The sequence below is a fragment of the Equus caballus genome, chromosome 14 (assembly GCF_041296265.1).
Source record: "Equus caballus isolate H_3958 breed thoroughbred chromosome 14, TB-T2T, whole genome shotgun sequence".
In the NCBI taxonomy this organism is placed as follows: domain Eukaryota; kingdom Metazoa; phylum Chordata; class Mammalia; order Perissodactyla; family Equidae; genus Equus; species Equus caballus.
This window is the reverse complement of record NC_091697.1, coordinates 18,358,357-18,373,978: the sequence shown is the minus strand read 5'-3', so window position 1 is coordinate 18,373,978 and position 15,622 is coordinate 18,358,357. Positions and strand designations below refer to the sequence as shown.

General features: G+C 63.9%; 2 protein-coding genes across 5 annotated transcripts; one reads left to right on the top strand and one right to left on the bottom strand.

Moving 5' to 3' along the window:
- The first annotated feature begins 329 nt into the window (after nucleotides 1-329).
- Nucleotides 330-3,457, top strand: LTC4S (leukotriene C4 synthase). Of its 2 annotated transcripts, none has more exons than XM_070233714.1 (5): nucleotides 330-535; nucleotides 2,619-2,701; nucleotides 2,803-2,873; nucleotides 2,957-3,038; nucleotides 3,207-3,457. In XM_070233714.1, exons 1-5 carry the CDS (start codon nucleotides 478-480, stop codon nucleotides 3,450-3,452), a joined length of 540 nt encoding a protein of 179 aa, XP_070089815.1. In that variant the 5' UTR covers nucleotides 330-477; the 3' UTR covers nucleotides 3,453-3,457. The 2 variants fall into 2 exon arrangements, with proteins under 2 accessions (XP_070089815.1, XP_023472793.1); XM_023617025.2 differs by having other exon boundaries at nucleotides 335-535; nucleotides 2,602-2,701.
- Nucleotides 3,458-4,410: 953 nt separating this feature from the next.
- MGAT4B (alpha-1,3-mannosyl-glycoprotein 4-beta-N-acetylglucosaminyltransferase B) lies at nucleotides 4,411-14,040 on the bottom strand. Of its 3 annotated transcripts, none has more exons than XM_023617023.2 (15): nucleotides 13,869-14,040; nucleotides 8,725-8,910; nucleotides 8,499-8,639; nucleotides 8,280-8,413; nucleotides 7,822-7,868; nucleotides 7,393-7,506; nucleotides 7,116-7,191; nucleotides 6,889-7,003; nucleotides 6,383-6,513; nucleotides 6,107-6,214; nucleotides 5,793-5,986; nucleotides 5,346-5,424; nucleotides 5,178-5,285; nucleotides 4,980-5,092; nucleotides 4,411-4,852 (listed from the first exon to the last, which is right to left on the bottom strand). In XM_023617023.2, the coding sequence occupies exons 1-14, from the start codon at nucleotides 13,963-13,965 to the stop codon at nucleotides 4,985-4,987; spliced, it is 1,638 nt and encodes a 545-aa protein (XP_023472791.1). In that variant the 5' UTR covers nucleotides 13,966-14,040; the 3' UTR covers nucleotides 4,411-4,852; nucleotides 4,980-4,984. The 3 variants fall into 3 exon arrangements, with proteins under 3 accessions (XP_023472791.1, XP_023472792.1, XP_023472789.1); XM_023617024.2 differs by having other exon boundaries at nucleotides 5,178-5,256; XM_023617021.2 differs by having other exon boundaries at nucleotides 5,178-5,265; nucleotides 13,869-14,039.
- Nucleotides 14,041-15,622: the final 1,582 nt, after the last annotated feature.

Genomic DNA, 15,622 nt, shown 5'->3' with positions numbered 1-15,622 from the left:
GGCAGCAGCCCCTAGTTTCCTGGGACCAGACCCAGGAGAAAGGGAGGAATGGAGGGCCAACTGGGACCTGCTGAAGGTGCAGGGCCTGAGGGACATTGGGACGGCGTGGCAGCTGGACATACTCGGCTGGAGCGTGCCTGGGTGCACAGGCTGGGTTCTGCCAGCAAAGGGCTAGGCTCAAAAGGGACAAGGACTGGGAGGAAGTGGCCGGGCTGTCCCCAGCTGGTTGCTATCTCCTGCCCAGGCTGTCTGACCCTGTTTCCGCCCGCCCAGCCTGCCTGGGCTCCCTGGCTCTTTGGTCACCGTCATGCCCCTCCCCCACTCCCCTACCTCCCCCTCTCCCGAGAAGAGGCGAGGAGAACGAGCCACTCTTCCTCTCCTGGGCCAGCCTCCACTCTGAGCAGCACACGGGGGCTGAAAGGAGCTCAGTAGCCAGCCCTCTCACACGCCAGCTGGGCCCACAGAGCTGCGGGCACCATGAAAGACGAGGTGGCTCTTCTGGCTGCTGTCACCCTCCTGGGAGTCCTGCAGCAAGGTGGGTGGGCCTTACACGCCTGCAGCCTGCCTTCTGCCTTCCAGACCCTGGGGAGGTGCTGGAGGGCACAGGCCCAGATGAGGGTAGAGGCAGGGCCCCCAGACCAGACTCCTGGCGCCCAAGCTCTTCTGACCCCACCACCGGAGGCTGGGATGCACCAGGGCTGAGGGCTTGCACTTTCCTAGGGGAGGGGGGAAGCCCTGGAGAGCCGTCTGCAGGATGAACTTCGAAACCCTGGGCAGGGACCAGGCTGAAAGGGGGAGTGATGGAAAAATGCCCCTAGGGACGATTGAGGTAGGCATGCCAGATGCCTGGCTTGGGGGTGGGGTGGTGGCCCCTAGACCAGCATAAAGAACCCCGGAGGAGGATAGGGGGCTTTCAGAGAGCAGGTGGGGCACCCAGCTGTGTTGGGCTGTAGGCCCTGGGAGGTGTGCCTGGATGAACAGGTGGTGTGGTGCTGGGTACAGAAGTGGGACAGCCATGGGCCTGGAGTAGCCCTGCTCCGGCCAGTCCCTGCCCCCACCAGCTGCCCGCTCTCTGGGTGTCCCAGCAAGAAGGCCCGTTCCCCAGCCCTGCCTTCAAAGGCACCCTCTTCATGCTGGGACCACGTGGAGATGGACAGGGTTGGAACTTGCTCCCCAGGCCCCCCAAAGTTGCCTGCTTGATGCCCATCTCAGCTTGGCCCTAGAGAACTCATTCGTCAGCCAGACAGCTCTGCTATTTGGGATACCATTGCTGCACAGTCTATGGGCTAGGACAAGGCACAGCCCGGGACCGGGGCCCTGCAGGGGCCAAGCAGACAGGCTGACTTCACCGCCAGCCACGCCAACAAGCTTGGCCCTCAGCCCCTCCTCATTTGCCACAGGGCCCCCTCCAGACCCTACACTGTGCTGGCATGGCTGCCCTTGGCGCCCTCAGTGCACTTGGATGAGACATGTCTGCAGAGGGCCTGGCACCGAGGGCTCCAGAGCACAGCACGTACAAGACAGTGGGGGACACTTAGCATTAGGGCTGTGTGTGGTGGGGGCCTGCCCTGGGGTCAAGGGTCCTTGCCTACAGAGTTCCCGTGGGGCCAGCCCACCCTCAGCACCCACTCAAGCTGTAATGGAGGGGCTGGTCCCGTGGCCCAGTGGTTAATTTCGGCCGCTCCTCTGCAGGCGGCCCAGGGTTTTGTCAGTTTGAATCCTGGGCGCAGACATGGCACTGCTCATCAAACCATGCTGAGGCGGCGTCCCACATGCCACAACTAGAAGGACCCACAACGAAGAATATACAACTATGTACCGGGGGGCTTTGGGGAGAAAAAGGAAAAAAAATAAAAAATCTAAAAGTGAAAAAAGAAAAGCTGTAATGGAGGGCGGCAGAACCCTAGGGGCTTGGGGCTGGACTGGAAAACTTCCAGCTGCAACCACCTGGGGGCAGAAGAGAGGAAGCCTGTCAGATTTAGGCAAGGGTCCAGAGCGCCTGAACAGAGAAATTGAGGCAGGAGCCCATGCGACAGTCTGGAGGCACAGGGATCCAGGCTTGAGAGACCCTGGCCTGAACCAGGGTCAGGAGGTCCTTCCTGGTGGGCTCTGTAGGTGGCAGACCAGGGACTGTCAGCCACAGGGTGTGTGCTCCCCAACACCTGGAAGGAAGCAGCCAGTTCTGCCTCAGGCCCTGGTGGCACTCCCTGCCTGGGGGGCCCCAAAGAGAAGGTCCTTGCCTAGAGAGTGGGAACTGGGTATTTGCCTCTGTTTTGCTAGTCAAATGATTTGCAGGAGCAAAGTCCCGGGCAGCCCCGCCCCTGGGCAGGTGTGCCTGTGACTATCATTTTCCTCCTACACTGACAATGCACCCAAGGCCCGCACCCTGCCCTCCCCATTGAGCGTCGTGGACACTGGGCAAGGCCGGAGACGAGCAGGGGCGGGAAGTTTCCTTGGGAGAGCTTTAAAGGGGAGTCGTGACGAGGTCAGCTGCAGAAGGGAGGAGAAGAGAAGGTGCAGGGCCGGGCTGGAGGCAGGGCCTGGGGGAGGCTGCAGGCGTCTGGGCGGCCAGACCTGACTCCCGCCCCGCTTCGCCCCCAGCCTACTTCTCCCTGCAGGTGATCTCGGCGCGGAGGCTCTTCCGCGTGTCGCCGCCGCTCACCACCGGCCCGCCCGAGTTCGAGCGCGTCTACCGAGCCCAGTGAGGCGCGGCGAGAGGGCGCGGGGCGGGAAGGTGCGTGTCCCGGGCGGGGCAGGGTCCGAGGCCCCCCGGCCGCGCCCTCACACCGCCCCGCCCCGCAGAGTGAACTGCAGCGAGTACTTCCCGCTGTTCGTCGCCACGCTCTGGGTCGCCGGCATCTTCTTTCACGAAGGTCTGGGCACGGGGCAGGGGCACGCACCGGAGCCCCAGGGGCCCGCCAGCGTGCTCACGGCGCCCCGCCCGCCCCGCTCCCAGGTGCGGCGGCCCTGTGCGGCCTGGTCTACCTGTTGGCACGCCTCCGCTACTTTCAGGGCTACGCGCGCTCGCCGCAGCAAAGGTGAGGGCCCGGGCGGGGCTCCGGGAGGGAGCGCGGGGCGGGGGCAGGCTGCTCGTGGACCGGGACTTGACGGCGGGCCGGGGAGGCCGGCGGGAGGCGGGCCCCTCGGGGAGCGGCCGGCGGAGCCCCGCCCCGCCGAGCCCCGCCCCCGCTGAGCACCGCCCGCAGGCTGGCCCCGCTGTACGCGAGCGCGCGCGCGCTCTGGCTGCTGCTGGCGCTGGCGGCGCTCGGCCTGCTCGCCCACTTCGTCCCGGCCGCGCTGCGCGCCGCGCTCCTCGGACGGCTCCGCACCGTGCTGCCCAGGGCCTGAGATGGAGGACGCCGGGTCGGCGGAACTGGGGAGCCCGGGCCTCCTGGACGGCGGGGGAGGGGTGCTCGCCCCCGCCTTCCAGCCTCGAATTAAAGTGCCTGTGACCGGACCCTGGATGCGCTCTCTGGGTTGGAGGGGCTCGCGCCCTGCAGGCTGTGGAGCCTGGAGGGGTCGCAGCAGCCAGGCGGGTTTCCCGGGGGCGGCAGGGGCGCGGGCGCGGAAGGAGAGGGGCCTTTCCCTGGGACCTGAGCTCGAGCCGCTTCTCTACCGCCCCGCTCACGACCGACCAGCGGGCACCCTTTCCCGCCGAGGTCAGCGCTCTGATCTCCTGTGGCCCTCCTCGGAGGCCTGCCCTCCACTGACCCTCAGCCGCCCTATTCCTTGTCTCCTGGCCTTCACAACACTACGGACCTTTTTATTTTGTCACCCCTCGGTCCCGGGCGTCTAGAACAGAATAGGTGTCGGGGCACCCTGCCCGTGAAGCCATGGGGACGTCGAAGGTGGTCGGTGTAGTCGTGATAGGCGCTCTGAAAGAAACGTCCGGGTGCCTCGGGGGACCGGACCCTGGGAAGGTGGTCGACAGAGTGCCCCTAAAGAGGCGACTTGTAGCCGAGCCGGCAGAGGAGAGCTTTCCAAGCAGGGTAACAGCGTGTGCAAAGGCCTCCAGATGGGCCGGAGACCCTAAAATATGTCAGAGACCCGGGGCGGAGAGATGAGCGAGGCTTGGGGGCTGTGGACGAGGACAGGGCTGAGACCCAGGAAGAAGGGGGGACGAGGCGGCGGGGAGACGCCTTTGGTTTGAGAGGCCGCCGCAGGTTGGGGCGGGATGATGGGAGCTAAGGGACGCACGGGGGTGGGGGTCCTCATGGAGAGAGGGCGGCTTTGGGCGCCCGGACTTCGTTCCGCAGCAGCTCCACCGCCACTTACCGACCAGCCGGGCGGCCCGGACACTCCCGGGAGATGGTGACGTGCGAAACCGCGCAGAGGGCGAGTCCCCCTCGGTGGCATGGCCGCCGAGATGGCCGCGGGCGGGGGCCGTGGAGCGCTCCCATGTGAGGCACGTACTTCATGAACCCTTTATTACAAGTCACGCTCTCATAGAAGTATATGTGGACTTACGTGAAAAAATCAAATGTATCCAAGAATAAAAAACACAGCACAGAAAGTAGTATACGCATTCCAGTGTTCGCGCCGGAGACAGCAGGCGCCCAGGGAAAAGCTCTTCTCCACCGGCCTGGCTCCAGGGCCGGCCTCAGGCACAGTGTGGGGGCCGCCGACTTCTGCCGCGGCCCGGCGCGGGGCAGCACCAGCTCCTGGGGCCTCCGGGCCAGCGGCAAGCCCAGGTCGCCAGCGGGCGCCAGACGGGACCTCCCGGGCTGGGGTGGCGGTGCGTGGCCTGGCACTCCAGGGGGCAGCAGCTACGACCTCCCATGTCTCGGGCTTCATGGCCAGCCGAAGTGGACCCTCAGGAGCCCTGGGCTTAGTCGGCCTTTTTCAGGAAAATCTAGAGGAGCCGGGCTCAGGGTTAGTGGGGGGGGGGGGGGGGGGGGGGGAGCGGACCTAGGAGATCCGCCCTGGTCTAGCCACTCGGAACAGCTCCCTGCGCCCTGCCCCGCCCCGCCTCGCCTCACCTCGCTCAGGATGACCCACACAGGAGAGTCTGTCTGGATGGAGAGGCGCAGTGCTTCCAGGGGGCCAAAGGCAGGGTCCACCTCACCCTCCGCCACACCCTTGTAGAAGGAGCCTGGGGGAGGGCAGCGCTGAGAGGCCGTCCCAAGACCCCTGTCGCCCAGCCTCTCCCACACCTCTGCGGGCCTGACCCCACTCACCGATCTGAAGGTAGCCGTCAGGGCTCCGAGGGTACCGGAGGGTGGCTGAGCGGCCCTCCTGCAGGGCCTCCTTGTCAGACTGGGGATTCTGGAGGCAAAATCAAGGGGCTGAAGCCCGTGGCTGGGGGTGGGCAGGCCTCAGGGCACCCCCACAGCGTTCACACTCACATCGAAGGGCAGCACCTCCACAGACGTGTTGAAGAGCTTGTCTTCTGGGTGCTCGATGTTCCCGCTGCGGAAGAAGAACCTGCGCCAGACAGGCCTGTGAGCTGCCGCAGGCCAGGCACGCCCAGCAGGGAAAGGCCGGGCTGGCCTGGGTGGCAGCAGGTGGGCTCCGGGGGAGGCTGCGCTAGGCAACCAGGGCCTTACTGATAGGGACGATGGTGATGGGCAATGTCGCTGAGCTCCTGTGGGCATGCCTGACTCAGTCTTTACAAGCTAGCTACTGTTATGAGGCCGACTTTTCAGATAAGGAAACTGGGGCATGATGAGGTTAAGTAATTTACGGGGAGTCACAGAGGGACATATGCAGGTCCAGAAATGTGTGGTGAGGCCTGTACCCTGGTGGCCACCCTGCCCCTCCTCCAAAGTGGACCTGTGGGTACTGCCACTGACCGCTCAAGACGCAGAGGCTGGAAGAAGCGGAAGCGGATGAAGTCCCCCGCGGCGGGCGTGAAGGCCCAGAAGAAATCCTCCCGCAGGTAGGCCTTCTCCAGGGTGAAGTGCTGGTACGTCTTGAGGCTGGTGCTCACTTCCGCCGGCGGGTTCACGTGCTCCTTCCGCAGAGCCTGCTTCCCAAAGTCCTTGTCCTGCAACCAAGGAGGGACAGCAGTGCCAGAGTGGGCCTGGACGCGCCCTGCCACTCCCTCGCCCCGCCTCCGCCTGGGCTCTGCGGGTCCCGGGCCAGGTTCCAGTGGGGAAGAGCTCACCTTCAGTTTCTGGATCTTGCCGGCCAGCGAGGAGTGAGTGCCCACGTGTTGGAAGAGGGATGGCTTGAAGCGGATCCGCAGGTTGGCCTTCTGCCGGTCACAGTGCTTCTGCGGAGGAAGGGTGACACCCTAGGGCTCAGCTCAGCCCTGCCTCCAGGCGAGTGCTTCTTACGGCAGCAGCGCCATCTCCCTGCGTCATGCGCGGAGACACCGACACAGTCCATGCTAGAGGCTGCATGCCCCACCGCCCCGCCCCCTCTGCGCTGCCCTGCTCACCGCGTCCTTCTCAGGGTTGCAGACCTTCACCCACAAAATGTGGTCCAGAAGCCAGTCGATGGGCTTGTCCCGGTAGAACATGAGGATGAACTCCACAATGAGACTCAGGTCCAGCGACTTAAACATCTTCCCTGGAGGTGGGAGTGGGTGGAAAGGGGTAATGGGTGGGCAGCTCTGCCCTGCTTTACTTCCTCTTAGTTCCTGTGGGGGCCACCGGGGAGGGTCTCACAGCAAACCCTGTGGGCTGGCTGCAGGCAGGCGTGCGCACAAAGGGGTGAATGGGGATGGTGAGTGCAGAGATCCCCGATGCAGAGGGCGGGTGGGAGCAGACCAGGAGCTGCGCCGGGTGCTCCATGCAGGGTCCGATCTGGGCGAAGGCTGACAGCATGACAGTGCACGATGCTGGGGTGAAGGGCAGGGGGCTGAGAGGTGAGGACAGAAAGGCGGAGGTGGGCGGGACTGAGAGGCTCTGGGCAGGTCAGTGGGGTGGGGTGGGGGTGGCACACCTATGAAGCCCAGCTGGGAGAACTCCAGGATCATCCAGTCGTCTGAGGGCTGCTGCAGCGCGAAGTTCTTCATGGTGCTCAGGTAGTTGGGCTTGGCCACAATGTCATCCTCCAGCTGCACAGTGGTGGACAGAAGGGGCTTGGAATCAGCATAGCCCCGGGGTAGCGCTGGACTCCCCACCCAGGCCCAGCAGCAGGGAGGTGGGGGGGCAGGGTCTCAGGCTGACCTGCACGTAGTAGATGCCCTTGGACTGTGCGTACATCATGAGGAAGCAGTAATCGAGGTTCTGTTTGGTCCTCCACCTGTGGGCCAGGAGGGGCCTCTGGAGCTCAGACCCCTCCACCTCCCGGGTGACTACCACCCTCCTCCCCAGGTGGCGGTCCTCCAGTGGAGAAACAGAGGCACTGGCAGGGAAGTGCCTGGGACTCAGACACCAACAGATTGGGTTCTCAGCACAGGTGGGCCAGCTGCTGAGAGCATGGGGGGGGGGGGGTTGCTGGTACCTGACTCTCTCCTTGGGATCCCCAAAGGACTCTCGGAGACGGGAGAAGTCAGGGTAGAAGTGGGGGGAAGGGGAGATGACCTCTAGGAGCCCGGAATGGATCTCCGTGGGGAACCTGGGGGACAGGAAGGCACAGTGGGTGTGCAGCCCCCAGGGACTGCAGCAGGGACAGAGCTGAGCCACCCAGACCCAGTCTCTTTCTTAAGGCCCACCAGGCAGACATCCCTCAACACCACACCTGTCCTACGGAGGCAGTGAGGCTCCAGAGGGGCTGAGCCACCTCTACATACCCACCCCCTTACAGCCAAGATGGGAAGCACCCTTTCCCACGGAGGAAAGGCACATCGCGTGTGGGAGGCGGGCACCTGCCTGTCCCACACCCTGCAGAGGGCCCTCCCTCCACTAGCTCTGTGGGGCTGCCAGTACTCACAAGGCCTTGATGTTCTCCGTCACCACCGAGGTGTACTGTGGGTCAGTCTGTGGGGAGACCAAGTGCCCTCCCTAAGCTGGCTGCCTCCCCACATGGCCTGGAAGAAGGAGTTAGGGAGGAGGAGGCAAGCTTCGGATGGCCCTACACACGGAGGGGGTGAGCCCCCATCCTGAGGGCCAAGTAAGGCTGGGCCTCGAGGCCACGGGTCCCTCCAGAAAAGCCCTTTGGGGTACCTGGGTCCACGGGGCGGGGGAAGGGCAAACTAGGTAACTGGCATATCCACGAGGGGGCGCTACAATGTTTCTTTTTAACGATAAATTTGTGAATGAAACTGACGGCTGAACTTCTCGTAGCTTTTTCCTCTGGAATGTTGCTCTGTTTTCATTTCTCCTTCATGTGATTTTGTGCCGTGTTCCTCCTCTGAATGTCCCCCCGACCCCACGCCCCAGCCCACTCGCCTCGGCGATCAGCACCACGATGACCGAGTCCTCCTTCTCCTGTGGGCTCAGCTCCGAGATGAGCGAGTGCAGCGTGTCTGTCAGGTAAGAGTGCACCTCGCGCCGCACGCTGGGGATGCCCATCACCACCGACACTGCAGGGGCGCGGAGGGTCGAAACTGGGCAGGGCGCCGGCAAGGCCCCCCGACCGCCTCTGGCCCCTCCCGGCCCTGCCCCTACCTCCGGTGCGGCCCTGGCCCACGCGCACGGCCGGCTGCAGGCTGCTTTCCTTGGCCAGCAGGTGCGGCAGGTGGTGGAAGACGGTGGGCAGGTGGAGAACGTGCTTGTGTGAGACGTTCCACGGCTTCAGTCGTGGATCCTCTGGTGGGTCGCAAGGGGACGGGTCAGACAGCCGGCCTACGGTCAGCCCCACCTCCCCTGCCGCTTGGGCCCCAACGCCGCTCACCAGTTAGGCGGCCCCAGGTGCGGTTGCCGTCCCCATCTCTCAGTGCCTGCCTCTCCGACACGGCCCTCTTGATCTCGTCCAGCACCAGGTTGAGCTCCTTGGAGCGCTTGAGGCTCTCCTGCTCAGCCGCATGCAACCGGTCCCGCAGCGCCAGGAACTCCCGCTGATACACGTCCACCACATCGCCTGTGCGTGGTACACACGCTGTCAGCCTGGAGCTGGCCTGCTGCCCCTTGAGTGTGCCAGCACACACACTTGCAGCCCATCTGTGCTACAGCCCATCTACATCTGTTCTACCTGATGTTCCAGGTGGGTCACCAACACTCACACTTGGGGGAGAAGAGCCTCCACTGGGGAGATTAGCCCTCTCCAGTATCCACCCCCCCCACACTTTCTCCTTTGAGGAGGTATCTGAAGCAGGAGGTCTGCCGGATCACTTTCAGCCCCAGGTGAGACAATCCTAAGCAGGGGCTGGAACAGCCTCAGACTGAATCCTCTCCAGCGAGTGGCTCCCCAAGCCTCCTCTTGCTGCTTCTTACAGCGTCTGCTCCTTCCAGGAGGTGGGACACCCAATGTCCCATCCATGGCACAAGGACGCAGCCTTCCTCAAGGGGCTTTTTAGCCCCCAGCCTTCCTCTCTCCCACCTCTCAGCCTCTGCACTTTGCTCCCCACCCTCCTTCACGGAGATCACAGGCAGCCCCATCCCCAAGACCCTCTGGGGATAGATAACCTCCCTGGACGCCCCCCCCCCCAACCTCCAAGTAGGACTGAGCCCCGGGCCTATCCATCACTGTCCTCAGAGTCAGTCCCTGGTTGCTCATTCTGCACAGGGCACCAGTCTCACACCCTGGGGGGCTGCTGCAGCTGCAGCCCCCAGTACTCAGAGGAACAAATGAAGTTGAGAAATGAGCCCAGGGTCACTCAGCGAGTCAGTGGGCAGAGAGGGGACACAAGCTCTGAATGTCCTGAGGCCTCCTTCTCTGGAGACCTGTGCTGGGCCTGGGCCACCTCAAAGGGCCTGCATGCTACCCTGGGGGACCTATGTCAGAGCCTCTGGCTGGGCCTCAGCTGCGGGCATTAGGGGTGCAGGTGGGCCAGGAGAACACAGAGGTAGGACTGCCTGATGGTGGAGAGGAATTCCCAGGGTGCAAGTACCTGGCTCCACTGGTCTGACAGGGCCCAGCGAGCAAGAATGTCACAAACAACACCCTGCCTGAGGTGCACTCAACACCTTCTCTGATCTCACTTTGCCCATTTCATCTGCCATCACACACAACTCCTTTCCCTTGTCTACTGTCTGTGCCTTCACGCATGCTGTCTCTTCCGCCTGGGATCCCTTTTCTCTTCTGGGCTGAATGAATAGCCACATAGCCTTCAAGGCCTGGTGTCAAAGTCTCCAAGTCTAGGAAGCCTTCCAGAACTCTCCCACTCCAGGCAGCGCTCTGTTCCTTGGTCCCTGGTAGGGTCACAGCCTCCAGAATGCCTTGTGCACCAAAAGTCACAACCAAGGCAAAGTTTGGTCACCTCAGGCCACACCTCCTTCTGCAGCTGCCTTGGAGGGCCAAGGTCTCAAGGTCTCAGTGCTAAGTCCAGGGCAAGAGGAGAGGGTAGCCCCTAGGAGGAGGGAGGGGGAGAAGGGCGGATCCTCGAGAGGCATTCCAAACCCAGCTCCTGCGAGCCTCCCTCCACTCCCTGCCTGCCTGGGGCTAAAGGCAGAGGCCACCTGTGCCTCAGAACCTGGGTGGGAGGGGGTCAGGTTACCCAATCCGCGAGGCTCTGCGCAAGGTTCCAAGGCCAGGTTATCCTGGAAACCTGACCCCTTGAATGGGAGCCAGCCACCCCGGACACTCCCCTGCCTAACCTAGCAGCCACTGACAGAGAGGGGACTGGAGGTGCTGAAGCCCAGCAGGAGGGAATGCAGAGCCTCTTTGACACTGCAGGTGGCCTCCCTCCTGCGTGGCTGAGTCTCCACCCACCTGCCTATTGCTCCCCAATGCCCACCACAGTGAAGTGAAGCCACTGACTCCTGAAGGGGCAACCCCTGTACCACTGGCCAAGCCCAAGGCAGCCCCCTGTGAAGTAGGGGGAGAGTGAGAAGGCCTCACTGCCGCCTGTTCCCCCTCCCTGGCAGTCTTAGCCTGCCCCAGTGGGCAGGCTGGGTGGGCAGTGCTGGGCACTGCTTCCCTGAAGCACCCTGACCCCCGAGGCCTGGGCACAGCCTGCTCCTTATTCTAGCCTTCCTTCCGAGGGCTTTGACCCTTCTATCATTTCCCTGAACACTGCAGGTCCTGTCCCTCAGCAGGCCGCCCCTGTTCCTGCCCTGCCTGCCAGGTGCCCAGTTTGAACCTCGTCCCTGGCTTCTCTGGTCATGGGCCTACTCTGTCCGTGCCTATCAAAGGTAGAAACTCACGTTTTGTGACCTCCCATGGGCTGAGCCTTATGCCGGGGCTCTGCCAGACCGTCCTGGCACTCCACAACCTTTGTGGGCTAGGTGGCTGGATGAAGTGATGGGAGGGGCAGAGACCGGGGGTGCTCCTGGCCTCTGCGGGGTGGGGCAGAAGTTTCTGGGAGCTAGAACTGAGGGGACCTTAGATTCTTCCATCCACACCTTCCTACCCCGGGGCGGGGGGGAGGTGAGGGCCTGGTCCCAGGTGCAGCTGGCCCCAGGGAAGGACTGCAGCTGTGGCCATCGTAGTGGACGCCATTAAGCCACAAGCGGGGCTGGGCGTGAAGAGGGGCAGACAGCTACCTCCTCCCCAGCACTTGCACCTACCCTCACAGTGATCAAGTAGGGTGTCCATCATTGCTGAAGTCTGGGCTGCTTGGGTGGTGAGCCTGGCCCAGGACTGAGGAGAGGGGACAGCCTGGACACTGGAGAGGGTCATGTGGCCAAGGCTGGCCCCCTGGAGGGTGTGCTGTCCTCCCTGGGGACGGGCCTTCAGCAGGTGCTTGGCCGAGGGCCACAGTCTGTGCACTAGTGGAGCTGTTGCACAAATTTGGCCCAAAGCGAGATGTGAAAGTCGGCCCCAAACCTGTATCCAGGCTCCGTCTTGCCAAAGCCTGTCTGTCCTTCCTGGCCCTTGGCCCTGGGCTTCCAGGATGCCACCTGCTCCTGCTGCCTCCTTCCTCTCTGGCTCCCTGCCCACTTCCTCCCTTCCCTACACATCCAGGTTTCTCTGCCCTTCCCCTAAGTACTGGTGCCCAGGCCAGGTGCATGCTGAGCCCCCCACTCACTGCAAAGTGGGAGCCAAGGGCTAGTCTGGCCTCTCTGTGGGCTTACTACAGTTGTCTACAGATGTACTAAGAATGACAAGGATTCACATGAGAGCCCAGATTCAGAATTCTCTTGAGGCCTCTAAAGACCTGGCCCTACTGAGTCCCTGCAAACAATGATAGCCCTTGACAGGGACAGCCCAGGTTACCCCCTTGCCATGCCTCACAGGCTCCTGGGCTTCCACACCCCAGGAACAAGGAACCCCACACTTCTTTGGCCGGCAGTGTTCTTGTTGTCCCCAGGCCCTTAAAGTGCTGGCCTCCTGGATGGCCCCCCTCATGGAGAGTGGGCCCTAATGGAGTCACTGGTATCCCCCTCACTCCACTGCTCTGGAACACTGGCTCCCTGTGGCCAGCCAGGCTCCTAGAGATGGTGTCCTGGTGGGGGCCCTGCGTTTCAGCTCCTGACATCAGGCTGAGGGCACGTGGCTGCTGCAGGAGGCACACAGGAACTGTGCCCTGGCTGAAGACAGGGTGCAAGGGCTTGTCACTTTACCCACAACGGGACAGATGTGCCCCAGCCCATTGGATATGGCCCCCCCTTGGCCTCCGTGCCAGTCTGCTTATGTGGCCACTCTCCTAAGGGTTCAAAATGCCACTCCCCAGGTGACATACCCCACCTAGAAAGAACTTTGCCCCAGCCACACCCTCCCTCGGGTGACACACCTCATCTACAGAGCTATAGAGAACTCTGCCCCAGCCATACCCTCCCTGCGCCAAGCCCTAGGGGCGTCCCCTTAGGGCCCCTGGAGCCCCAAGGGCAGGCCAGGCCTCCGCCCAAACAGGAAGACTGCAGTAGGCTAGGCTGGGCAGGGCAGGCTGGAGCCTGGAGCATCAGGCAGGCTCCGGCTCCTTCCCCAGCCTCACTGAGTGTGGTGCTGGGGAACAGGGAAGCAGGAAGCGAGAGCCAGGGGGCAGCTGGCCTCAGCTGGATCCTGCTTCGGCTTCCTGCAGGAAGGCCAGGGGCAGGAAGGAAGCAGCTTTTCCCGGTGCCTCCTGGACTGCAGGCTGGGTGGACAGGGCCTGCCCAGGCCTCCAGAGCGGTTGGCCAAGGCCCCCGTTAGCTCCAGCCTCCTCCACCAACACCAGAGACTCCAGCCAGTGCTGCCCCTGCCCCAAGTGTGCTAGCTAAACTCAGAGGGCCACAGGAGTGGACTGGCCAACCTGACCAAACTTCGTGGGGGGGGGGGGGGGCGGGGGGACGATGGCCCAGTGAGATAGCAAAGTAAGTTAACGGGTGGCCGGGCCAGGCTGGCAGGTCGTGAAGCCCTCCACACCCTCCCCAGGCCAGCAGCCACAGCAAGGCTTCCCCAGCACCCAGGTCTCTCTGGAGGAGGCCTGGGGCCAGATGTCCTGGAGGAGGGCTGCAGAGTTCCCAGGGAGCAGCAGGCGCAGCGGGCTGGGGTGGAGGGTGCTGCCTGGATGTCTGGCTGCGCCCTCACACCTGTCTCGGAAACACTGCCTGCTCTTGCCCGGGTGCCTGGAGCTGGTACCTTGGGGACTACCTAGTCTCGGCCACCTCCGTGACCTTGTGTCTCTGTCCCTCTCTGAGAACTCTGAGGTCCCCAGCTGGCCAGTGGGAGCGGCCACCCTAACCTCGGCATCACTGTACTCACAGTGGCCGGGCCGAGTGCCGCACGGGGCACCCACCGACTGCTCGGCCAGGCCGCCCAGTGCAGGCCGGGGAGAATTTCGTGATTCCGGCAGCAAACAAGTGGGGGCGAGCATGGGAGGGGCGTCCTGCCGCACCGCCCGGGCGGGGAAAGGGCGCCGGCGTGGGCTTCCGGCCGCTCCCTGGACCCCCTCGCGCGGCCGGCGTCCAGGTGCGGGGCCGGGGCGGGGCGGGCCGGGGCCGGGGCCGGGGGCTCACCTTTCTGGCCGCCGAGCGCCGCGTACCACGAGAGCGAGAGGAAGGCGCACAGGCAGAAGAGCAGCAGCGTCAGGAAGGGGCCATTGCGGAGCCTCATCTCCTCGGGTGCGCGGGGGGCGCCGGCGGGGCCGAGGCCGCATGGCCCGGGGGGCCGGGGCCGGGGCGCGGGGGCCAGGGGGCGGCGGGGGCCCCGGCCCCGGGGCGGGGGAGCTGCGGGCCCGGGCCGGGCGGGGCGGGGGCCGGCCGGGCGCCGCGCGCGGCCTCGGCTCCGCGGCGGGGCTGGCCGGGTCGGGCCGGGCCGCGCTGGGCTGGGCTGGGCGGCGAGAGCCGCGGCCCGGCCTGGATACGGGGCCGCCGCGGAGTCGGCGGCGCAGGGCGGGGCGGCCCGGATTTAAAGGGGCCGCATCAGCCGCCGCCGCCACCAGCACCGCGAGGGGGCGGGGCAGGCGACCTGCCCCCGGGATCCCGCCCGCCGTCTCGGGACAGCGGCCCAGCGTGGGCCGGCGCGTCCCGGGCTTTGGGCCGCTCTGGGGCTGCCGCCTCAGGTAGGTCGAGGCTGGGGTCTTCGTGAGTGCGCGTCGGCTGCGGTGGAGGCGGCGCGCCGGGGCCCCCGAACCCCTTCTCCGGAACATCTCCATTAGGAAGCCTCCCCCAGATCCATACCCCGGTCCCATTTACGCAGGAACCCTCAGGCCCCGCCCCCAGGTCTGAGGGCTCTAAGCGGTGGGAGGGGAAAGGTATGGCTGGAGCTGGTGTTGCCTCCCGTTCGGAGACTCGGCGGAGTGACAGCAGCCTGCACCGGCGCCCACGGGCACTCCCCCTCTCGTGACCTTTCTCTAGACTGCCGGGTAAAGGGTGCTGGGAATGGGCAGGTGCTCTTGCTCTGTAAAATAGGGACAGTGGGCCATTTTCAGGATAAAAGAGCCAACGTATGTAGGTGCTGGGCACTCAGCGGGGCTGGCCTCCGGCACCAGGCGCATACGGGCAGGTGGCAGGCGGAAGCGCAGAGTGGTGCGGACTGCCTCCCCTAACGGTCCAGCGCCGCCTCTGCCTTCACTGCAGGGAGTTTACACCTTCCTTCTGTCCTAATTGCAGGCTTTCCTCAGCCCTCTGTGGAACCGGGAAGGGTACAAACAGTAAAGGGATTCGTCCAGCGCAGGCACTGGGGCAGCGCCCTTGTCACTTCCCTGCTTGGGCCTGGGCAGCATTCCTCAGTCCTGGTTCCCAGCTTTGGCTGCAAGGACCCCTGGGGGCCCACTCTTGGGGTGGGTTCAGACTGGGAGGCGTTAGGGGTTTGTTTTCCTCTCCCAGCCCAGGCCCACACCTGGGGCAGCATGCCAGAAGCTGGGCGTTGGTCTCTGCAGAGGTACTTAGCCAGCAGCAGGTGAGGCAGGGCCGGGAAGGGAGGCCTGTTTTCCTGAAGGCTGGATTCTAATGCTGACACAGCGGGAGTGTGCTCGCTAATGAACTTGAACTGAGATGGGCCTTGGCAGAGCCTTCTGCAGGACACTGTCTCGCTTTGTAAGAAGTTCCTGTGTTTTCACAGGCATCTTCTATTTGTGGCCAGAGATAATGCTTTTTCATCTGGACTGTGATACAAAGGGTATAACATTTTTTCTAAATGTGTATTTAAGTTTAAAAGTGGGTTGATTTAACGAAAATTATTAAAGCAGTAAAAATTAAAGAGATGATGTCAGTGACTAAAGTTTGGGCAGCTCACCTGAGTCCCCTCGGCCTCCACACCCTGAAACTGA